General features: G+C 44.8%; 1 protein-coding gene across 1 annotated transcript in view; it reads left to right on the top strand.

The window, feature by feature from the left end:
- Nucleotides 1-26036, top strand: part of LOC134965131 (claudin-16-like) — a 227701-nt gene that overhangs the window by 115172 nt on the left and 86493 nt on the right. The window contains exon 2 of the mRNA XM_063941660.1: nucleotides 11049-11151. Within this exon, the coding sequence (XP_063797730.1) occupies nucleotides 11049-11151 (103 nt within the window). The remainder of the gene's footprint in view (nucleotides 1-11048; nucleotides 11152-26036) is intronic.

Genomic DNA, 26036 nt, shown 5'->3' with positions numbered 1-26036 from the left:
TCTCCCCGGGTGCCTGACTTAAACAAACCACCTCACCATCAGAATCCTCCTGGTCAATTTCCTCCCCAGCGCCAGCAACACCCATATCCTCCTCATCCTGGTGTACTTCAACACTGACATCTTCAATCTGACTATCAGGAACTGGACTGCGGGTGCTCCTTCCAGCACTTGCAGGGGGCGTGCAAATGGTGGAAGGCGCATGCTCTTCACGTCCAGTGTTGGGAAGGTCAGGCATCGCAACCGACACAATTGGACTCTCCTTGTGGATTTGGGATTTCGAAGAATGCACAGTTCTTTGCTGTGCTGCTTTTGCCAGCTTGAGTCTTTTCATTTTTCTAGCGAGAGGCTGAGTGCTTCCATCCTCATGTGAAGCTGAACCACTAGCCATGAACATAGGCCAGGGCCTCAGCCGTTCCTTGCCACTCCGTGTGGTAAATGGCATATTGGCAAGTTTACGCTTCTCCTCCGACAATTTTATTTTAGGTTTTGGAGTCCTTTTTTTACTGATATTTGGTGTTTTGGATTTGACATGCTCTGTACTATGACATTGGGCATCGGCCTTGGCAGACGACGTTGCTGGCATTTCATCGTCTCGGCCATGACTAGTGGCAGCAGCTTCAGCACGAGGTGGAAGTGGATCTTGATCTTTCCCTAATTTTGGAACCTCAACATTTTTGTTCTCCATATTTTAATAGGCACAACTAAAAGGCACCTCAGGTAAACAATGGAGATGGATGGATTGGATACTAGTATACAATTATGGACGGGCTGCCGAGTGCCGACACAGAGGTAGCCACAGCCGTGAACTACCGCACTGTACTGTGTCTGCTGCTAATATATAGACTGGTTGATAAAGAGATAGTATACTCGTAACTAGTATGTATGTATAAAGAAAGAAAAAAAAACCACGGTTAGGTGGTATATACAATTATGGACGGGCTGCCGAGTGCCGACACAGAGGTAGCCACAGCCGTGAACTACCGCACTGTACTGTGTCTGCTGCTAATATAGACTGGTTGATAAAGAGATAGTATACTCGTAACTAGTATGTATGTATAAAGAAAGAAAAAAAAACCACGGTTAGGTCACTGGTATATACAATTATGGACGGGCTGCCGAGTGCCGACACAGAGGTAGCCACAGCCGTGAACTACCGCACTGTACTGTGTCTGCTGCTAATATATAGACTGGTTGATAAACAGATAGTATACTCGTAACTAGTATGTATGTATAAAGAAAGAAAAAAAAACCACGGTTAGGTGGTATATACAATTATGGACGGGCTGCCGAGTGCCGACACAGAGGTAGCCACAGCCGTGAACTACCGCACTGTACTGTGTCTGCTGCTAATATATAGACTGGTTGATAAAGAGATAGTATACTCGTAACTAGTATGTATGTATAAAGAAAGAAAAAAAAACCACGGTTAGGTGGTATATACAATTATGGACGGGCTGCCGAGTGCCGACACAGAGGTAGCCACAGCCGTGAACTACCGCACTGTACTGTGTCTGCTGCTAATATATAGACTGGTTGATAAAGAGATAGTATACTCGTAACTAGTATGTATGTATAAAGAAAGAAAAAAAAACCACGGTTAGGTGGTATATACAATTATGGACGGGCTGCCGAGTGCCGACACAGAGGTAGCCACAGCCGTGAACTACCGCACTGTACTGTGTCTGCTGCTAATATATAGACTGGTTGATAAAGAGATAGTATACTCGTAACTAGTATGTATGTATAAAGAAAGAAAAAAAAACCACGGTTAGGTGGTATATACAATTATGGACGGGCTGCCGAGTGCCGACACAGAGGTAGCCACAGCCGTGAACTACCGCACTGTACTGTGTCTGCTGCTAATATATAGACTGGTTGATAAAGAGATAGTATACTCGTAACTAGTATGTATGTATAAAGAAAGAAAAAAAAACCACGGTTAGGTGGTATATACAATTATGGACGGGCTGCCGAGTGCCGACACAGAGGTAGCCACAGCCGTGAACTACCGCACTGTACTGTGTCTGCTGCTAATATAGACTGGTTGATAAAGAGATAGTATACTCGTAACTAGTATGTATGTATAAAGAAAGAAAAAAAAACCACGGTTAGGTGGTATATACAATTATGGACGGGCTGCCGAGTGCCGACACAGAGGTAGCCACAGCCGTGAACTACCGCACTGTACTGTGTCTGCTGCTAATATAGACTGGTTGATAAAGAGATAGTATACTACTAATATTATATATACTGGTGGTCAGGTCACTGGTCACTAGTCACACTGGCAGTGGCACTCCTGCAGCAAAAGTGTGCACTGTTTAATTTTAATATAATATTATGTACTCCTGGCTCCTGCTATAACCTATAACTGGCACTGCAGTAGTGCTCCCCAGTCTCCCCCACAATTATAAGCTGTGTGAGCTGAGCAGTCAGACAGATATATAATATATATAGATGATGCAGCACACTGGCCTGAGCCTGAGCAGTGCACACAGATATGGTATGTGACTGACTGAGTCACTGTGTGTATCGCTTTTTTCAGGCAGAGAACGGATATATTAAATAAACTGCACTGTGTGTCTGGTGGTCACTCACTATATAATATATTATGTACTCCTGGCTCCTGCTATAACCTATAACTGGCACTGCAGTAGTGCTCCCCAGTCTCCCCCACAATTATAAGCTGTGTGAGCTGAGCAGTCAGACAGATATATATAATATTATATATAGATAATAGATGATGCAGCACACTGGCCTGAGCCTGAGCAGTGCACACAGATATGGTATGTGACTGAGTCACTGTGTGCTGTGTATCGCTTTTTTCAGGCAGAGAACGGATTATAAATAAAACTGGTGGTCACTATCAGCAAAACTCTGCACTGTACTGAGTACTCCTAATGCTCCCCAAAATTAGTAAATCAAGTGTCTCTCTAATCTATTCTAAACGGAGAGGACGCCAGCCACGTCCTCTCCCTATCAATCTCAATGCACGTGTGAAAATGGCGGCGACGCGCGGCTCCTTATATAGAATCCGAGTCTCGCGATAGAATCCGAGCCTCGCGAGAATCCGACAGCGTCATGATGACGTTCGGGCGCGCTCGGGTTAACCGAGCAAGGCGGGAAGATCCGAGTCGCTCGGACCCGTGAAAAAAAACATGAAGTTCTGGCGGGTTCGGATTCAGAGAAACCGAACCCGCTCATCTCTAGTGTTTTGTTGTGTACATCTCCAAGATCAATGAGATGGAAAAGCGAACTCAATTTCAAAGTAATACCAATAGTTTCAAATGAGGTTTCAATTTATTAACTAAAGGGGGGTACACACCTAGAGATGTGTGCTGAGCGATCTATCACAGACTGCTCAGCACACATCTCTCTCCCTGCCCATCTCTCCCCCCGCTCAGCACGAGTCAGCACGATGTGTGCTGAGCAAGGGGTGGCAGGGGCAGGGGGGCGCTCACTTCACACAGCGCTGAAGTGAGCGACCTGCTAGATTGAGCCTGCATGCAGGATCAATCTAGCCCCATGCATCGCTGTTGCTGGGGGGCATACACACGAGAGATCCGTGCTTAATTTCTAAGCAATCTAGTCAGATTGCTCAGATTTTAAGCACAAATCTCTCCATGTGCACCCCCCTTAATACATTTAAGTTAACTCAATAAATGTTCTCGGTGAGTACTATATGGGTACACACAATAAGTATACAAGCATACGAAACTAACTTAAAAGATTTTTACATAAACATTAACATTAACTATGCAATTAGCTGAAATGACACCATGAATTTGATCTTACTTGTTTACAAATACGATATTAGATAATAATCACATACAATACTCCACCTGATAGCATACATGCAACCTATTAGTGATATCTGGCCTCGAGTTCCTTAGAGTTCGTGCATGTATAAATGAATGTTAATGAGAGCTCTTTTTCTATTCGTTGCCCTGGTTAAGTAGATGCAAGGAAATTAACTGTCACTGAATGGTATTCCTCAGTAGTACAGTCTATATAAATCAGCGCTGCTCCTGGGAAAATTGGCTCCAATAAGTCTGACAACATTCTGCTTCTGAATGGTAATAGTTTCCGAGACAAAGCTCCAGATGATTATGCACAGTCTCTGATCTGTAGCTGGAATGTAGCTAACTTCACAATGGACACTTTGTAGCTCCTCCCCTGTATATGCTTGAGCTAGGAACGTTTAATTACTTTCAGTATTGTCACACATGTATACTTTTAAAGCTGCACACATAGGCGTGCGCACAGGGGGTGCCTGGTGCGCACAGGCACCCCCTAATATCCGGCACCCCCCCACACGCTACGCCTGCAGCTCAGTGATCGCTGCTCGTTCCTGTGCCCCCCTCCCACCACCCAGTCAGGACGGACTAATATTTACCTCTCCCCCCTCCCGTCCACGCTCTCTCTCCCTCTCTCGTCCGCACTCTCTCTCCCCCCTCCCGTACGCGCTCTCTCCTCCCTTTAGTCCGCACTCTCTCTCCTCTCCCATTTGCGCTCTCTCTCCCCCCTCTGCGCTCTCTCTCCTTCCTCCCATCCACGCTCTCTTCCCCCCTCCCGTCCGTGCTCTCTCCCCCTCCCGTCCGCACTCTTTCTCCCCTCTCCCGTACGCACTCTCTCTCCCCCTTCAGTCCACACTCTCTCCCCCCTCCCATTTGCGCTCTCTCTCCCCCCTCTGCGCTCTCTCTCCTCCTTTCCAGCCATGCTCTCTTCCCCCCTCCCGCCCGTGCTCTATCCCCCCTCCCCGCCCGTGCTCTATCCCCCCTCCCGTCTATGCTCTCTCTCCCCTGTCCCGGCCACGCTCTCTCCACCTTAGTCCGCGCTCTCTCTCCCTCTCCCGTACATGCTCTCTCCCCTCCCATACATGCTCTCTCTCCCCGTCCCATCCACGCTCTCACCCCCCTCTTGTACGCACTCTCTCTCCCCCCTCCCATACGCTCTCTCTCTCCTCCCTTCAGTCCGTGCACTCTCCCCCTCCCATTCGTGCTCTCTCCCCCCTCCATGCCCTCTCTCCTCCCTCCCATCCACGCTCTCTCTCTCCCCTCCCATCCACGCTCTCTCTCTCCCCCCTTCCGTCCATGCTCTCTCCCACCTTCGGTACTTGCTCTTTCTCCTCCCTTCAGTTCACGCTCTCTTCCCCCACTCCACGCTCTCTCCTCCCTCCCATCCACGCTCCCCCCCCGCCCCGGGTATCTGGCACTGCTAAGGGCATACTCTGTGGCATAATGTGAATTTGGCCCATACTGTGTGGTGTAATGTGAATATCAGCTCATACTGTGTGACGTAATGTGAATATCAGCTCATACTGTGGCATAATGTGAATATCAGCTCATACTGTGTGGTGTAATGTTAATATCAGCTCATACTGTGTGGCTTAATGTGAATGTGGCTCATACTGTGTGGCGTAATGTGAATATCAGCTCATACTGTGTGGCGTAATGTGAATTTGGCTCATACTTTGTGGCGTAATGTAAATTTCAGCTCATACTGTGTGGGGTAATGTGAATTTGGCTCATACTTTGTGGCGTAATGTAAATTTCAGCTCATACTGTGTGGTGTAGTGTGAATTTCGGCTCATACTGTGTGGGGTAATGTGAATTTCGGCTCATACCATGTGGCATAATGTGAATTTTGTCTCATACTGTGTGGTGTAATGTGAATTTCAGCTCATACTGTGTGGTATAATGTGAATTTCGGCTCAAATTGTGTGGGGTAATGTGAATTTCGTCTCATACCGTGTGGCGCAATGTGAATTTCGCCTCATACCGTGTGGCGTAATGTGAATTTCGGCTCATATTGTTTGACGTAATGTGAATTTCGTCTCATACCGTGTGGTGTAATGTGAATTTCAGCTCATATTGTGTGGCGTAATGTGAATTTCGGCTCATACTGTGTGGCGCAATGTGAATTTGGCTCATACGGTGTGGCGTAATGTGTATTTCGGCTCATACTGTGTGGCGTAATGTGAATTTCAGCTCATACGGTGTGGCTTAATGTGAATTTCGGCTCATACCGTGTGGCATAATGTGAATGTGGCTCATACTGTGTATTATAATGTGAATGTGGCTCATACCGTGTGGCGTAATGTGAATTTCGTCTTATACCGTGTGGTGTAATGTGAATTCCGTCTCACACTGTATGGCATAATGGGAATAAGGGGCACCACTGTCAGTAGCTGGTGATTATGGGGACATGTGTGACAAATGCTGCTGTCCTGCGTAGGAGAAGGCTGTCGTCATAGAAAGAGGCAGATGTGGCTCTAGTGGCACATGTGTAAATTATAAACCTTACTTGTATTATATTAAAACTGAAATGTTTGGCCCCCTAAATCTGCCATATTTTTCAGAGTGGTCCACTCAAAATCAGGGTGTAGGTGCTGGGGGATGCAAGGGGTTAGGTGTGTGTGGTGGGTTAGGGGAATGCATATGCACCTAGGCCCACCACTCTCTAGTTCCGCCACTGGGTCAGGGATAGGTTGGAGAAGTGTAAGCAGCGATAGGGTGCAGCGGCAGCTAGGGCTCAGGGGTATGCTGTAGCAGACAGTCAGTACTGGCCGGCGGTCGCATCATCATGTTTCATTTTAATTCTCTGGGGCATATTATATCTACATTATTATTAGGAACTAGGGAGAAATTAGATTAAGCCGTGTGGTTTTACTACAAGAATGTAAAATAGTTCTATGCATGTCCCTGTGTGCTGTTAGACACGCCCAAAAGGTGGTGCTAGACACACCTCTCCAGCGGTGCACCCCCTAATACAATTAGCTGCGCACGCCTATGGCTGCACACATCAGGTAATACCCTGCTCTTGTACAATCTAAGGGGTCTATTTACTAAGCTTTGGATGGAGATAAAGTCTCTGGAGATAAAGTACCAGCCAATCAGCTCCTAACTGCTATTCCACAGGTTGTTTTGAAAAATGATAGTTAGGAGCCGATTGGCTGGTATTTTATCTCCAGCAACTTTATCTCCATCCAAGGCTTAGTAAATAGACCCTTAAGTCTCTCCATATGATGTCAGGGGAATATCGGTACACTAGGTAGCGTTGTAGATTAAGGTGTCAAGCAGTTATCCGCTATAGCTGTATGCTATCCCCTCAAGCTTACTGTTTGCAGAGGTCCTTAATTAGCAGTTAATCCTACTTGCCTTGCAGGGTTGGGAATCCATCTCGCAGCCCACCTCTACCTGCCTTAGCTGTTTGTGATGAACTGAATCACCTCAGTCCATTACTTGCCAGCCACTGCCACTGGACGCTGTGGGTGTGCTATGGAGTCTCAGACTATTCTCCAGTTGCTGTTTTCTAACCCTTGCCACCGTAAACAGTGACTTCGACAGATCAGTTGAGCAGCGTCTCCTCACACACCCTCTCCATCAACTCTACCTTAAGATGGCTGCCGCGCAACTGCTAATGGGTCCCAGCACCCAGCTGTTAACTGTCCCAGCGCATGCCAGATACAGCACAGGAAAATTACTTTAACTCTTTCACTGCTGCCAGGCACAAAGCATTCAGTGAGGCTGTATTATGGTGGGGGGGGGGGGGGGGGGGGGGAGGTGCACAGCAGTAAGTTAAAAGACCGTGGCAGCTCTGATGGGGTGACACACATCCACTTATCCAATAGAATCCAACGTAGGTCCTCTTCAGTCCATATAGGCATCCAGGAGTTAAAAAATAAAAAAGTGCAGTAAAAACGGTCCACCGCACTTAAGGGGATCCATGTGTACAGGACCTCAATTAACCTTGCGGGAAAAGGAGATCCATGTGTACACATGGATCGGCAGCAACACGAATCTTAGTAAATTTACCCCAATGTCTGCAATACAGGTTGAGTATCCCATATCCAAATATACCGAAATACGGAATATTCCGAAATACGGACTTTTTTGAGTGAGAGTGAGATAGTGAAACCTTTGTTTTCTGATGGCTCAATGTGCACAAACTTTGTTTAATACACAAAGTTATTAAAAATATTGTATTAAATGACCTTCAGGCTGTGTGTATAAGGTGTATATGAAACATAAATGAATTGTGTGAATGTAGACACACTTTGTTTAATGCACAAAGTTATAAAAAATATTGGCTAAAATGACCTTCAGGCTGTGTGTATAATGTGTTATGTAACATAAATGTATTCTGTGCTTAGATTTAGGTCCCATCACCATGATATCTCATTATGGTATGCAATTATTCCAAAATACGGAAAAATCCCATATCCAAAATACCTCTGGTCCCAAGCATTTTGGATAAGGGATACTCAACCTGTATAACAATAGCTTAATATTCACACATTTCCTAGTATTACTTACTGAGCAATTATCTCAATTATGACATAAAGGTCAGCAACACAATTTTCACAAAATAAATCAAAATTCTACATACTGTATATACAGTAAAAATATAATAGAAAACCCTAATATGATATGTAGTGTTAATTCCTCTCTGTGGCTTATTAGTGCAATTTTTGCATATTCACATAATGATCTTTGATCATAAACAAAAAAGTCTATATATTGTTTTATAATAAAAAAATATATATACAGTATACACTAAAGCCCTTGGACTGTTCACCAGTTCTCAGACTGTCACTAGTCATGGTAGGCATCATACTTGCAGCACCCACACTCTCTCAAATACCCTAATCCACACCAGAATGGGTTGGGTATATGTCTGTCAAAGTCGAAAAATATTGTAATGCATACATCATGTACAAACCACACACACATGCCCGCTGCGCGTGCACTTGTTCCGCCGTGCGTGCACATATCCGCAATTTGCGTATGATCGCTCCCGCGGACCTGCGCGTGGTATGTGTATTTACTGTGGAGTTTGTGAGCGCATAGAGGGTTATCAGAACATTACATATTTAACCCAAATAGTGCACATTGTACACATAGCCCCCTGCACCACATCAGAAAGAAATAGCTGTTTAAAATGGTTACAGAACAAAGGGATTCACCTTTACAGGATAGGAGGGGACAGAACAAGGTTACAAGGTGGTGTTTGGTATCCAGCTGTAGGGTATTTTAAGGGAAACATTCTGGTGTTGGTTTGAGGAAGATCGCATGTTCTTGAGGATAGTTAGATGCAGAAGCAGAATATAGGTTTAAACTGTATTTACTGTATATTATGTATGCGGGGGGAATCCAGAGGAGACCACCCACAAGAGCAGTTAAGAAATGACCTCTCCTGTACTGTAAATGACCATCCCTGTGTCCAATGAACAAAGAGATTACAGTATCCATTGTGTTATGTTTTGGATGAAGTGAATAAAGAGAGCTTGCAGCAGGCTTGGTCACACAAGACTCTGAATGCTTTCTACCTGATAAGCGGAGGACCGGCCGGGTTGCACAAGCGAACATTCTCTCGTATGTACATTGACTGTAGCCATTATTCTGTTTTAGATTCATCTTGTTAGCTCTGTAGTGTATAACTTGTACTGTTACCCCCTTTCAAATAATCCACTGTGGCCTTTGAACCCAGCGGTGAACTACATATCGGTGTTGTGTCCTCACTTCCTTGCTAGGGTTTAAAGCGTATTTAACTGTATAAGGTTTAAAGTGTATTGATAAGGTGTGTGCGCATAGCGGGTACTTTATACCTTCAGCGCTGCGTAAAGGTTTAAGGTGTACCATCATTACAGTGCTTTTCGGCACAAGGTTTAGAGTGTAAGAATAACGTTGCATTGCATCACGAATAAGGTTTACAGTTCATTAAAAGGTTTACAGTTCATTATTTGTACGCTAAGTACGAACGCGGTACGGGACTCTGTACGCAAATAGCGTACGAAGTGCGTAGCATGTATATTGAGTATAGCGGCCGCAGCGGCTCAATGGTAAGAGTGTGTTTAGAGGTATAGCTTTATGGTTTAAGGTAATATTGACATTATCATGTTGAAACTCATAAAGTTGACATTCATCATATTGACATGAGAATATCAACATGATCATAACATGACCAGTCTGACATTTATCATGTAAACAGTTATGAAATGTTAGAATGTGGACATATTGACCCTGGTGGCCCAACAGTAACTTACCTTCTCCTGGCAGCTGCAGTGGCATCTTCCAGGTCCTAGCAGTCATGTGATCACTTCCGGGTCAGACCTCCGATCCCACTGCATTTTGGAAAGTACTTCTCCACTATCCCTAACCCTAATCCCACCCCTAACCATTCCTCTACTGCCTAACCCCCCCCCCCCCCTCCATCAGCAGCATAACCATAACTTCCCACGTTACCCTCCTGCCTGCAGCCTAATCCAAATGTCGACATTCTGACAATGTCAATATTTCACCTGTGGACATTCTAACTATGTCGATACGTTGCCTGTCAATATTAAACAAAGTCAACATAACAACTGTTGGCATTGCAGTGTCAACATTATGAATGTCGGCAGTGTGATTGTCAACTTTTAAATACATCCTGTTTTAAAACTGCCCATAATCATGAACAACACCAGAGGTGCACTTGGAGACTGGAGTCAGTAAAAATTTTTGGAAAGCACATAGGCATCTGACAGTTCTTAGCAGGTCTTAAGATGCATACACACTGGGCGTTTTTTTTTCCGATTTCCACGGGACAGTCCCGCTATTCGGACACTGTCTTGCTGTCCCTCCCACGGGTCACAGTGTCCCGCGGGTGGGGAGGGGGAGCAGTTGGGGGAGGCTTAGACTACCCGCTGCTCTGCTCTGCAAAGCAGTGAGTGATCTCTGAATAGATGCTGTGCACACGCGCACAGCATCTATTCAGTGCAGGGAATGACCCGGGGGCTGCTCAGCTGCTCAGGGAGCGCTGGGCACGCCCCCAAAATGACAGAAAATGGGTCCTCGGCGCGTGGCCATGCCCACTCTATCGTAGCCACGCCCCTCTCACCCGAGGCCACACCCCTCTTTGGGACGCACATGGCTACGCCACGCGAGTGCCCCGACTGAGAAGGATTCAAAGTTGGGAGGTATGTATATATACACATGTATGAGACACAGTGCCGTATTATTTCTCATCAAATCAAAATGTTTTGTATCAAATTATTTTCTCTCTGTCAGGTCAGTCAGAAATGCCGTGGGCTCTGGTGGGAATGTGTAACCAACACTCAGGATGGAATCAAAACATGTGATCAATATGATTCCATATTAGCAGATCATCCATGTGAGTAAAAATGTTATAAAGCTTTCCTGTATTTCTAGTTGTCATTTGTTATACCCCTTACCTCTGGTCTGTCCTCCTAGCCAAAATACACCAATTACATTGGAATGGGGATTACAGGTTCCTAGAATTACCCCTTTAGGGCCAGAGTATCTGACTAAAATGATTACACTGCCATTTCTAGCATTGCTATTGACTCCTGAATGAAACCTCTGTCTGATTTCATTAGAAAGACGCCTCCTACATGTAGCTGCGATCTCAGCACTGTGGGAACCAAAATTGCGACTAATGGAGATGGCCATCTGAGTAAGCTTCAGCTTACGCAGCTGCCCAGCAGAAGCAGGGAGGGGGTTGTGATGGCAGAAAGTTGGACACCCCATCCCAGAAAATGGGGGCCACCATTTTTAGGAGTGCAGGTCCACCAACTCCCCCTGCCTATCTCCTCAATGTACAGAACAAGCCTTGCACAGCTGTAGATTCCCTCACCTGTATCCATCTCTGTCCCTATATGTGCAAAAATTATTTCTCTGACGTCCTAATGGATGCTGGGTACTCTGTAAGGACCATGGGGTATAGACGGGCTCCGCAGGAGACTGGGCACTCTTAAAAGAAAGATTAGGTACTATATCTGGTGTGCACTGGCTCCTCCCTCTATGCCCCTCCTCCAGACCTCAGTTAGTATCTGTGCCCGGCCAGAGCTGGTTGCACACTAGGGGCTCTCCTGAGCTTCCTAGAAAAGAAAGTATTTGTTAGGTTTTTTATTTTCAGTGAGATCTGCTGGCAACAGACTCACTGCTACGTGGGACTGAGGGGAGAGAAGCGAACCTACCTGCTTGCAGCTAGCTTGGGCTTCTAAGGCTACTGGACACCATTAGCTCCAGACAGTGGCGGAACAAGCAAGCGGTGGGCCCAGGTGCGACAAAATGCTTTGGGCCCCCCCCATCCAAGTCCACCCCGGGGGCAGTGCGCGCCGTAGGCGCGCGCAAAAATACATAGTGGCGTGGCTTCGTGGGGAAGGGGTGTGGCCACAAAATAATACCAACACAGTAGTCTCCATTATTCAAATTACGCCGCACAGTAGCACCACTACACCAGGTAGAGACCCTTTTACACCTTACAGCGAACAGATTCCTCTTTTTACACATTACAGCAGACAGCGTGCCCTTTTTACACATAACGGCAGACAGCGTGCCCTTTTTACACATAACGGCAGACCGCGTGCCCTTGTTACACATTACGGCAGACAGCGTGCCCTTTTTACACATTACGGTAGACAGCGTGCCCTTGTTACACATTACGGCAGACAGCGTCCCCATTTTTACACATTACGGCAGGCAGATTCCCCTTTTTACACATAGTGGCAGGCAGTCCCCCCTTTTTACACATTGCGGCAGGTAGTCCCCCCTTTTTACACAGTGCGGCAGGCAGTCCCCCCTTTTTACACATTGCGGCAGGTAGTCCCCCCTTTTTACACATTGCGGCAGGCAGGCACAAGAAAGAAAGAAGGAAAGAAAAAGAAAGAAAGAAAGAAAGAAAGAAAGAAAGAAAGAAAGAAAGAAAGAAAGAAAGAAAGAAAGAAAGAAGAATTATACTTACCCTCAGGCTCCTCGGTGCAGCTGCGTCAGACGACGATTCCCGGGCAGTAGAGAATGAGGAGGAGGGAGCCGGAGGACGGAGCCGCAGCAGCGCTTTGTTACTGGTGGAGGCGCTGCTGCTGCTGCCCCTCTGCTTCCCTATAGGCTGTTCTCGGAAGACAGCCTATAGGGAAGCAGAGGAGCAGCAGCAGCAGCGCCTCCACCAGTAACAAAGCGCTGCTGCGGCTCCGTCCTCCGGCTCCCTCCTCCTTCCCCCGTCTGTACCGCTGCTCAGCTCCTATCTCCGGGCGGCTGTGCGCTGCGGGCAGCGGTTGCCTGCAGCGCACAGCGGCATGTAATGAGTCAGTTTGACTCATTACATGCTTGGGCCCCTGGACAGAGGCGGGCCCCAGTGCAGTGCACTGCCTGCACTGCCGGTAGTTCCGCCTCTGGCTCCAGAGGGATCGAACACAGGCCCAGTCCTCGGTCGTCAGGTCCCGGAGCCGCGCCGCCGTCCCCCTTGCAGAGCCAGAAGAACGAAGAGAAGTTGAAAATCGGCGGCTGAAGACTCCGGTCTTCATTAAGGTAGCGCACAGCACTGCAGCTGTGCGCCATTGCTCCCTTAGCACACCACACACTCCGGTCACTGATGGGTGCAGGGCGCTGGGGGGGGGGGGGGCGCCCTGGGCAGCAATTAGATTACCTTACTTGGCGAAAAGCACATAATACAGTCTGATAAACTGTATATGTGCATTAACCCCCGCCATTAAAGTACATAAAAGGACAGAAGCCCGCCGCTGAGGGGGCCAGGCCTTCTTCCTCAGCACACCGGCGCCATTTTCTCTTCACAGCTCAGCTGGAAGGAGGCTCCCCAGGCTCTCCCCTGCAGTATCCTGGTACACAAAGGGTAAAAAAGAGAGGGGGGGGCACATAAATTTAGGCGCAAAACAGTGTATATAAGCTGCTATAGGGGAAAAATCACTCAGTATAGTGTACATCCCTGTATTATATAGCGCTGGGGTGTGTGCTGGCATACTCTCTCTCTGTCTCTCCAAAGGGCCTGGTGGGGAAACTGTCTTCAAATAGAGCATCCCCTGTGTGTGTAGTGTATCGGTACGCGTGTGTCGACATGTCTGAGGTAAAAGGCTCCTCTAAGGAGGTGATAGAGCGGATAAGTGTGTGGGAGGGTGTCTCCGTCAACAACGCCGACACCTGTTTGGATATGTGTAAGTGCTGAGGTAAAATTATTGCACAAAAGGTTAGGGAACAGAAAGGAAATCTACCCTGGTCTGTCCCTATGTCACAGAGTCCTTCAGAGTCTCTCTATGTTCACTATCCAAAATAACAAAGTATCGACACGGAGTTTAACTCCACTGTCGACTACGATAATGCAAAGTTACAGCCAAGAGGGCTAAAAGATATTCAATATATGATTATTGGAATAAAAGATGATTTGCATATCACTGATGACTCATCTGTCCCTGACACGAGAGTACACATGTTAAGGGGAAGAATGCTGAGGTAAATTTCCCTCCTCTCATGAGGAAAAAGAGCGGGAATCTCCAGACAAGAGACGGCAGCTTCCCACAAAGAATTCTCAGGCTGTATCCTTTCCCCACTAGGGCCAGGATGTGTTGAGAATCTTCCCCTGGGGTGTCCTGTTTGCACAGAAGGTAGCCTTAGCTATTCTCAGGGATCCTGCAGATAGTGTGCACATTCTAGTATACTACCCAGACCGGCAATTGTGTCGGCATGGGTTTATAGCGCTGTGGCAGCGTGGACAGGTACCTTATCAGCAGAGATTGAGACCCTAGTATGCATATAAATATTTTAAGATGCTGTCTTAAGTTATAGATATATAATTATAAAGCATGCTGACAATGCTAAATTCCTTTGTCGTATAAACAACCCTTTATGAAGCTAAGAACACTGTTCGCTGTTTACTTAAGAAGTACCGTAATGGTACGCTATCTGCGTAGCGATCGCTCAGCCGTAGGCGAGACGCTCAAGCGTCACGTTCGCTCACGGCCCAGTGATCACAGGACACGTTATTGGTTATGTCTAGGGGAATGATTCGCTGTAGCGTAGCATACGCTCGAGACCACGAGGAGGTCACCAGCGATGCAGACGCTTACAACACTATACCTTTATGTTAAAACCTTATACCAATGAAATACACTGAATACCTTAATGTGAGTACAGGGTGTAAGTGCAACCTTGTGTAACCTGACTATCTACAAAGCTGCATGAGCGTCACCGACGCTCAAATGAACACTTATCACTATAGAAAATACACAGATGCTGGTTTAGGTTCCAAGGCCTATTATCTGTATTATATCTAATATACTTGTAAAAGGGGATAACAGTACAAATGATACACTACAATATAACAAAGACTTCCTAACCACAGAACTAAACAATAAATACAAAAAGACAATACTACACTGACCTAAATGCAATACAATACAATACTATAATACTATGAGAGATATAAGAGAAAAGAGGAGAGAGAGAGAGAGAGAGAGAGAGAGAGAGAGAGAGAGAGAGAGAGAGAGAGAGAGACGGAGAGAGATGAGAGAAATTGGCTCACAGTAAGACAATGATAACATTAAATAAGAGACAACATGGTTGCAGATAAAACTACACATGTGAGAGACAATCGCTGCGCAGTTAGTCAATGCTGAATACAGCATGGGATGGAAGCTAGACTCCATTTTGAGAAACCTCCCATAATTCTAAAGACTGCACCACATGCCTGAAAGGGGGAGGGGAAGACATCCAGCAGCAGCCATTTTAGATTTGCAGGTCCAAACACATGGCACTCTATACTAAACCACAATCACATAGCAGAAAACACAAGACTCCATTTTCTTCCAAAATGTCCAAGCCTCTAAACAATGCATATGTTCTGATTTTACAATTCCAAACCATCTAAAACACCTTTCACAATGTAATCCAACTTCCTAGAACCATCTCATAATTTCACATCCCAAACAACTCCAGTATCTCAATAACCAGAGCATATTCATCACAAGACCAGATCACAATGTAATTAACACAAACGTAACTGCATGGTGGTATTTATGATTAACAGGATATATATATTATAACTAACCAGCACAACCTATTTTAAATCTCCATAGGCAAACAAATACCACAAATACTATACTACAGATTGTATACTGTTCCAATTCATCACGGACTTCACAGAGTATCCACAAACACCCAACAATCACACAACCAAGTTACAATATCCTATTTAAACCAGAAAGCAATCTATCTGTTTCCTTATCTAGCCATGTGAGGTTCAATACTTAGCCTTTAGTTTGGAGGATGTCCTGGGGATTCAGCCGCCATGCTGCTGGGTGCTAGGTAGCTGTGTGTGTGTGTGAGTGTAGCTACATTACATCTGTTCTCTGAGGCCACACCTGACCACTACCTTCCTGTTTGACCAGTACCTGGGGGAGGGGTCTTTCTTTCTCCTTTGTATTGAGTCACCATTCTCTTTGTATATGCTAATCAGGTTCAGCCCTGAAAACTTAGTAAAAGGTTGTCTTGAGCATCCATTGTTCTAACAATATGATCTTAGCTTTTATTCATATAATCATATCTATCCGCTGCAATGTCCCACAACAACACAACAGGCCTCAAACTAACCCACACCTCATTCTGCTTGCTTCAATACCAAACATGATGTGTTTATCTGGTTCGGTTCGAATGATACACATCCATGACATTAATTCATTAGCCAATTCTAAATCTCCATGATGTCTGGTGCTGTTCATTATTATAACCATGTACTGTATGAAACAAGTGCCGAATCCATCTCAGTGCCATGTCCGAGCAAATGCGTGTGTTTCCATATATTGCTGTGCTCGCTGCGCATATTTGCAAGTATAGCGACTTATATGTGTGCAGTTTATATGGTCTCTCTATGTAATATTTTTGACTTTGACAGTCCACCCTTTGGCAGTCACCAATAACTGCCACTTCCTAAAACATTTCAAAAAGAGAAAAATATATGTCAGGGGTTAATACATTTCCATGGTTGGGTAAGGGAGGAGAGAGGAGAAGGTGTGAAGAGGGTATGACCTAGTGAGAAAGCAGAAGCATGTGTGTATGAATCCATGTTTGGGGGGTCATGTATCATCGTGCCGTACGTGTTGTACATCAAGCTTCGAGGTATTGCGAAGTATACATTTGAATTCCTTCTTATCCCGTACTAAGGGTCTGTGGATGGGCTGTCAAACTTTACCGAGCTCATTTCGGCTGTGGTTGTAACAAAATGGGGGAGCACATTTTAGTTGATGATACATGAATGGGGGAGGTATGTGGTTGCTGATATCTGTGCCTGTATTCCCTATCGACTATGTGTGTCATTACCTGAGGGTTGTAGAGATGAAGATAAAGAACACTTATGGAAAATGCAATGATATTCTATGTCAGGGAAATGTACATCTGTCGTCGAAGTTGTTTTCGGTATCTGTTGAGAGTCGTCTTCTTTGCGCTGTATTGCTCCTTAGGCATGAGCAAATAGCTTTGTCTGAGCCATCAGATTTACAAAAATGTTGGGCTAGCGTGAGTTTAAAGATACTAGGGAAACTGGGGATCTATGGCAAAGTTCATCAAGTGTCCATATTTAAAGTTGTCAAATCTTCTTCTTTGGTCAATCCGTTGTCTGTATACATCTCGTCTCGTCAGCTTCCTCGTCCAAGGGGGTCTTTGTATCTTGGAGAAAAGCAGAAAAACAGGTGAAAGAAACGGACCGTATAATCGCATTTTCATCACATTCTGGTTTCTATCATTGGGTCATAAATCAAATCCAGGTTAATTACAGTTTCCTCACTCCTCAAGCTCATCACTTTTGTACTTTGTTTGCACCTCATTAAAGCCTGCCCGCATCTAAATATCAATCCAATCGATATAACGACACCTAAGATACATAGTAGAAACTTTCCAACATCCATTATGACTCCTTGAGCCCAGTCTCCCAAACCGGAGAACCAATTTCGCGGGTTCAACCATGACACCCAACCAGTCAGCTCATTACCTACAGCAGCAAGGGTGAGATTGTGTTTTCGACGAAATTCCCACTTCAATTGGAGAATATCGTCCATCTTTTGGTCTATGACCTCTACCGGATCCTCGGTGCTATTTGTGATATACGTGCAACACTTTATGCCGTACTGTGTTGCCAATGTAACACAATATCCGCCTGTTACTGCTGTAAGATAATTAAGAACCATCCTATGCTGAACTAGTTCTGTTTTATAAGCTTGAAGTTCTCTTCCAGTGTATCTAAACGTGTCATCATACATTTCAGTGATATTATCTAACAAATTGGCGAGTGCGGAAATGTATCTATAATTCATCACTCCCCGAGCGGTACGAGTGAAATCTAACGCTACCAGAACCTGAATCCCGGTGGATTCATGGATAAGATCAGAGGCCGGATGCTCTAACCTTTCTGACAGTTGTCTTTTAACCCGGTGCTCGTAGTGAGTGTGAGTATAAGGAGCTTGGGCACCACGGTGTATGTCCTTCATTTTGTCATGTGTAACAGTCATCACTTCAGGCAATACTTTTCCAATATAACACAATCCTTCAGAGTTTGGGGCTAGCCACTTGTACGCCTTTCTCCCGCATATGAAATATGCATCATCGGGGAGAACATAAGGGACGGAGAAGGACATGACCATGTTACAAACCTTCCAGGTGAAATCTCCTGACCCTAATTCTTCCAACTGCTTAATGCACGTATCGGTTTGTACGATATGAGCACAGTATCCTGGTGATACCTCTCCAACTCTAGTAATCCTATTCCCTAAGGTATATCGATACCGGAAAGATTTTCCTCTACTGGCTATGTGGCGTACGAGCTCTGTATCTGTAGGCATTCTATCTGCTCTGTGTGAAAAGGTCATGGTAAGGTTGCTCCATGACACTTCCCAATTTCCCGGTTTTCTAGGATTGGAGATGTTAAAACATAAGAGGGACCTATCCACATGGTATTGGTGGAGCTTCAAACTAGGAGGGCTGGAGATGTTAAACCTCCGGTCCACCGGTCTCCCACCCTTTAGCTCAAGTACCTCCCCTACCGTTAAAGGAAATGGTACTAGCCCTGATTTACTGTGACCCTGAGGTACTTGAGAGCATACCCAACAATCTGTTTTATTTAACACGTTACCCACTAAGGAGTGATGGTCACTCAATGGATGCTGGTCCATATGGATATTAAGACTGGATTGGCATTTCTTTATGCATCCATCTTCAACCATTGTCACAGAGCCTACAGATACAGTTTTTCTTTTTTTGAACTAACAATCCTTCAAAGAAAATGTTTACAGATAACATGGTTGTTAGATCGTGCCCGGTACTCGCCTTTGCTTGGTGATTGGGTTGCTATTGGAATTTTACACCTCCGTCTCAGTCATCAGGACCTTTCTGGATCCTTTCTCGACCTCACTGGTACTCTCACCGAAACAGACTGCTCTGGTCAACATCATGGTTAACGGGAAAAATCCATATCACAGTCTCTTGGGGCAAGTCCATCTTACAGGAGGAGAAAAGAAGAAATTTGTAAATGGGGTATAAGAAAACAGTTTGAGGGGGAGAGAACTTGTTACGATAATAAGTTCTCTCGTCTTGTTGTTCTTCTTGTTCTGCTGTCCTCTCAAAGGTGCTGTCTCTCAGTCTTCCAAACGAACATTCTGGTGATGCAATATTCCTTCCCAACCGACGATCTTTCTGTAAGGAGCAAAAATCTGGCATTACCATTGGTCCAACTGAGTGGTGACATAGCATCTTTAAACCATGGAAACATGAGTGGGAAGAGAGAGACAACAAAAAAAAAACAAAAGAGATAGAGAACAATTCATGTGCATATATACATTACATAACTCGACAATAACCACCAATAAGAGAAGAGAAACAAAGCATTTTTAAACATTGTCAACATTAAGAAAACATTGTCAGACTATTTGGCTGTCGTATCTACGTGTCTAATGGTTTCCTTGAGCAGTCCCTCCCCACCAGCACTTGCATTATTCCACTGTCTGTATCTGGCCAGAATACATTGTGGTGGATAGGTCATGCTGGGGTTTGGTAGACGTCTGCAAGGACCAAGCGAATATGCAATGTTTGAATTCTTACCAATAATCGTCAGAGATGGGGATAGAGAGAGGGAGAGAAAAACATTTTTCACAAATACATTTACAACTTTTCACCTGGTCATTCCTGTGTCTTTAGTGAATGACCTCCCACTTCATTAACCGTTACTTCAGGCTTGCCTCCATTCCTAATAATCACCTTTCCTAACTATATATTATGGGTGTGGCCCAAAATTCTTCCTATATGATCCCTGCTTGTAATTTGGTGTGTCATAACTTTTGCTCATTTTCATGTCTAGGGGGTCTGATTTTATGTGGGCTGTTGCAGTTACTGGCATAATGCCCTTCTCTTTTGCACAGATCACAAATCCTTAAGTTCCTCCATGTGCCAATGGCCTGGGGTTTTGGTTGATTTGATGCCTCCTCAAACGCTCGGATGTTCATCATCATCAACCGCTTTCCCTGTACCTACCTGATTCCTTGGATACCATGATTATGTCGTTGTCTAGGGAGTTGATATACCTTCTGTGAATCTTTGATCATACAGTTAGATCTTTCCTAGGATCTGGGTAATCAGACATGATTGATCTCAATTCTGTCCGGGACCAGGGATGGCGCATTGCACTGTCCTTGACGGGAATGGTTCCCTGATCGTCAGTCTTCCCATTGGGGACTGTGATCACCCTGACAGGACTAAACTCAATTACATCACCTTGTTTTGGTCTTATAATATGGGGTACATTTGTTTGTGCGTGATATAAAACATTGTACGTACCTGTGGACACGACCTCACCTGACCCTCCATTAGGGGGTTTGATTATTGCCTTTACCAATTTGGTCGTGTCCACCTGGATGTCTTGTAGGATGGCTTCTGGAAGAGGTGCCGACATCGTTCTGGGCTCACTTTCTTGTTTGTATTCCTGAGGGAGGTTTGACATGGGGTGCAGCTTGCACAGGTTAATAGTTGTACATTCAACAGTATTACAATAATCATTGTTACATTTATTACACTTATTCTTATAATCTATATTACAGTTGCTAAGAGCGTTTTTATTGTTCCACCTTTGTGCTTTTCTCTCCGCAATCAACTCCTCTCCTGCTGCCATATCTCTCCTCTCAAGATAAGAGTCAGAAAAGTCAATAGACTCTTTTTGTAATTCACTTTCCTGTTGCCATAACTGTAAATATTCATAATGTTTATTTTGTCTCTTCGTTGGTTCAATGAGACTTATCCTCCTCCTTAAATTTTGTAACACTACTGGACTGAAGCTACCTATTCTTGGGAATTTGTCCCTGTCTTGTACAGTCATTCTCTCCCATTCATCACATATCGTGCCGACCCGATGGATCGGTTCTCTGAATCAACCCGAACCGAGGTTGATCGCCCCCTACCTGAACAAATGGCCCCCATAATCTGCAGGCGTTGCCTATTCCTCCTTGAATATCAAGGCTTTCAGCGAACCCTTACAAACAAACCAAGATGTCCTTGGGCAGGCCGGCGGTGGTGGTTTATCAAGTACCCCACTTACTTCTCGCCCACGTTGGCCTGTGCTGCAATCACTGTAGCCAGAGCTGCTGGACCCAACCTAGGGCCCCTGTGAACCTTTAGTTTACTGGAACATATGAGGGTTACCCGCAGGACACTTACTCTTTCCAGTAAAGTTGGGGTTGTTAGATAGTTCCTGAGTGACCAGCGAACTTCCCTTCCAAAAATAAAAAATTACACAAATCACGTCAGAATGTACAGATAGCGTTTGTGACCACTTTACTCTAATGGTATTAGGTCAGATTACTAACTACTGCACACAATAACGTGCGGTCCAATCGTTCAGTATACGAGCACTACTTGTCATGTACTGAAAGATCAATGGAATCTATGTTTCCGGCTGCGATTCCTTCAGCCAGAGCTTGTATGGCCTATATGGGTTCTGCACCAACACCCCAGGCGTTGTGCCACTGGACTTTTATAGCGGACCTTTTACCTTACGACCTCCTGGTCTTGTTACCTTATGACCTCCTGGTCTTGTTACCTTATGGTCCGCTATACTCTAATGCTCAAATATTATTTAACCAGGGATGCCTCCCTGGCCACCGTATATGTCACTTACACGTATGTCCCTTGACGAGTACCCGGCTTTCCTTTTGGTTCCACCTTAAAGTTATATAAACTTTTGTATACAAAACACACTCACTCAACACATGTACACTTTTGTTTCTATATCTATTTCTGCGCAGAAATTGTCTTTAGGCCAAAAGTGTTACCAATTAGGAGCAGGATCTGTTAAACTAAATTTCAGATTTTCCAAAAATAGATTTGTGTTATTTACCGCTTCGCGTTATCTACCGCTGTGCGTTAATTATCGCCTTTGCGTTACTTCACTTTATCACAACTTGAGCTACGTGGGCGTAACCGGACGCTACGTTGCGTAATGAACGCTGCGTGCGTCTGCCTTTTGGATTGCGTACGTTAGTCTTTGTTAGCGACACGTGTACGCAATGCAAAGGATCCACCGTAACACAATATATTTTTATCAATGTAAATGATCCCTGATCATCTACCGCAATCCACACTGACTGCCTTGTATCTCAGACAAACCGTGTGTTTGTTCTATACTTTAACTATTACCTCTACTATGAAATAACAGCAAATCTCTTTTTAGCACTTTCTATCAACTATAAAATTGGCAAACAGGAATAGTGATATACGAAAAATGAAACAGAAATGCAGATATATGCGTGCGTACGCAAGACAAAAGAAAAATAAACAGTTTTAAAAGGACACAAGCGTTTTGTTCTTACTTCCGGTTACCGGGTTCCTTCAGCACTCTTTATCTAAGCGAAGCAGACGCTTATCCCGTCAGCACTGTGAGACAACCTCCCACCCTTTGCTGGAGGGATAATGTCTGCTGATCTACCTAGTGCAGATATGAGAAGTATAGGACGAGCCCGCAATTGACAATGCTAAATTCCTTTGTCGTATAAACAACCCTTTATGAAGCTAAGAACACTGTACGCTGTTTACTTAAGAAGTACCGTAATGGTACGCTATCTGCGTAGCGATCGCTCAGCCGTAGGCGAGACGCTCAAGCGTCACGTTCGCTCACGGCCCAGTGATCACAGGACACGTTATTGGTTATGTCTAGGGGAATGATTCGCTGTAGCGTAGCATACGCTCGAGACCACGAGGAGGTCACCAGCGATGCAGACGCTTACAACACTATACCTTTATGTTAAAACCTTATACCAATGAAATACACTGAATACCTTAATGTGAGTACAGGGTGTAAGTGCAACCTTGTGTAACCTGACTATCTACAAAGCTGCATGAGCGTCACCGACGCTCAAATGAACACTTATCACTATAGAAAATACACAGATGCTGGTTTAGGTTCCAAGGCCTATTATCTGTATTATATCTAATATACTTGTAAAAGGGGATAACAGTACAAATGATACACTACAATATAACAAAGACTTCCTAACCACAGAACTAAACAATAAATACAAAAAGACAATACTACACTGACCTAAATGCAATACAATACAATACTATAATACTATGAGAGATATAAGAGAAAAGAGGAGAGAGAGAGAGAGAGAGAGAGAGAGAGAGAGAGAGAGAGAGAGAGAGAGACGGAGAGAGATGAGAGAAATTGGCTCACAGTAAGACAATGATAACATTAAATAAGAGACAACATGGTTGCAGATAAAACTACACATGTGAGAGACAATCGCTGCGCAGTTAGTCAATGCTGAATACAGCATGGGATGGAAGCTAGACTCCATTTTGAGAAACCTCCCATAATTCTAAAGACTGCACCACATGCCTGAAAGGGGGAGGGGAAGACATCCAGCAGCAGCCATTTTAGATTTGCAGGTCCAAACACATGGCACTCTATACTAAACCACAATCACATAGCAGAAAACACAAGACTCCATTTTCTTCCAAAATGTCCAAGCCTCTAAACAATGCATATGTTCTGATTTTACAATTCCAAACCATCTAAAACACCTTTCACAATGTAATCCAACTTCCTAGAACCATCTCATAATTTCACATCCCAAACAACTCCAGTATCTCAATAACCAGAGCATATTCATCACAAGACCAGATCACAATGTAATTAACACAAACGTAACTGCATGGTGGTATTTATGATTAACAGGATATATATATTATAACTAACCAGCACAACCTATTTTAAATCTCCATAGGCAAACAAATACCACAAATACTATACTACAGATTGTATACTGTTCCAATTCATCACGGACTTCACAGAGTATCCACAAACACCCAACAATCACACAACCAAGTTACAATATCCTATTTAAACCAGAAAGCAATCTATCTGTTTCCTTATCTAGCCATGTGAGGTTCAATACTTAGCCTTTAGTTTGGAGGATGTCCTGGGGATTCAGCCGCCATGCTGCTGGGTGCTAGGTAGCTGTGTGTGTGTGTGAGTGTAGCTACATTACATCTGTTCTCTGAGGCCACACCTGACCACTACCTTCCTGTTTGACCAGTACCTGGGGGAGGGGTCTTTCTTTCTCCTTTGTATTGAGTCACCATTCTCTTTGTATATGCTAATCAGGTTCAGCCCTGAAAACTTAGTAAAAGGTTGTCTTGAGCATCCATTGTTCTAACAATATGATCTTAGCTTTTATTCATATAATCATATCTATCCGCTGCAATGTCCCACAACAACACAACAGGCCTCAAACTAACCCACACCTCATTCTGCTTGCTTCAATACCAAACATGATGTGTTTATCTGGTTCGGTTCGAATGATACACATCCATGACATTAATTCATTAGCCAATTCTAAATCTCCATGATGTCTGGTGCTGTTCATTATTATAACCATGTACTGTATGAAACAAGTGCCGAATCCATCTCAGTGCCATGTCCGAGCAAATGCGTGTGTTTCCATATATTGCTGTGCTCGCTGCGCATATTTGCAAGTATAGCGACTTATATGTGTGCAGTTTATATGGTCTCTCTATGTAATATTTTTGACTTTGACAATGCCCAAAGGGACATGAGTATACTGGGTCCTAGAGACAAAAGCTATGTCGATTTCTGCTTGACGTGTCCTGTAGAATATACATTGGACAGATGATGCCGACTTAAGAGGCGTTTGGAAGGCTGAGGATTGTGTGGAGAAAGGTTCTCGGGCCTGGTCTCCACAGCTATAGCTGGTAATTCTGATATTTTGCCTTATATTCCTGCACAGCCTAGGAAAGCACGACATTATTAAATGCAGCTTTTCGAATAAAGAAACAAGAAAGTCTGAGGTGCGTCCTTTCTTGTCAGAGCCGGGGGCAGAGGAAGGAAGCTGTACAACACAGCTAGTCCCCAGGAACAGAAGTCCTCCCCGGCCTCTACAAAAATCCACTGCATGTCGCTGGGGCTCCACAGGCGGAGCTAGGCCCGGTGGGGACACGCCTTCGTAAGTTCAGCCACAAGTGGGTTCACTCCCTGTTAGATCCCTGGGCAATAGAAATTGTATCGCAGGGATACAGGCTGGACTGTGAGAAGATGCCCCCTCACCGAGGACCCGGCGGGCTTCCCCCCAAGAGAGGGAGCCAGTGTTAACTGCAATTCGTAAATTGTGTCTTCAACAGGTGGTGGTCAAGGGTCCCCTCCTTCAACAAGAGGGTGTTATTATTCGACCATGTTATAATCCCGAAACCAGACGGTTCGGTTAGACCCATATTGAATTAAAATCCCTGAACATATACCTGAAAAGGTTCAGGTTCAAGATGGAATCGCTAAGAGCGGTCATTGCAAGCCTGAAATTAATCGGGACATAAGGGATGCATACCTTCGTGTCCCCATTTATCCACCTCATCAGGCGTACCTCAGAATTGCGGTACGGGATTGTTATTACCAATTTCACCAAGGTAATGGCGGATATAATGGTGCTCCTGCGGAAGCAAGGTGTCACTATTATCACATACTTGGATGATCTGCTCATAAAGGCGAGATCAAGAGAGCAGTTGCTGGACAGCGTATCACCTTCTCTGGAAGTGAAACGGCAACACGACTGGATTCTATATATTCCGAAGTCGCAGTTGGTTCCTACAGCTCATCTGCCTCGCCTAGGCATGATCCTAGACACAGACCAGAAGAGGGTTTATCTCCCGATAGAGAGAGCTCAGGAGCTCATGACACTGGTCAGGAATCTATTGAAAACCAAA

This window comes from Pseudophryne corroboree, chromosome 10 (assembly GCF_028390025.1).
Source record: "Pseudophryne corroboree isolate aPseCor3 chromosome 10, aPseCor3.hap2, whole genome shotgun sequence".
NCBI lineage: Eukaryota > Metazoa > Chordata > Amphibia > Anura > Myobatrachidae > Pseudophryne > Pseudophryne corroboree.
The sequence above is the reverse complement of the archived record's forward strand: the minus strand, read 5'-3'. Positions and strand labels throughout refer to the sequence as shown.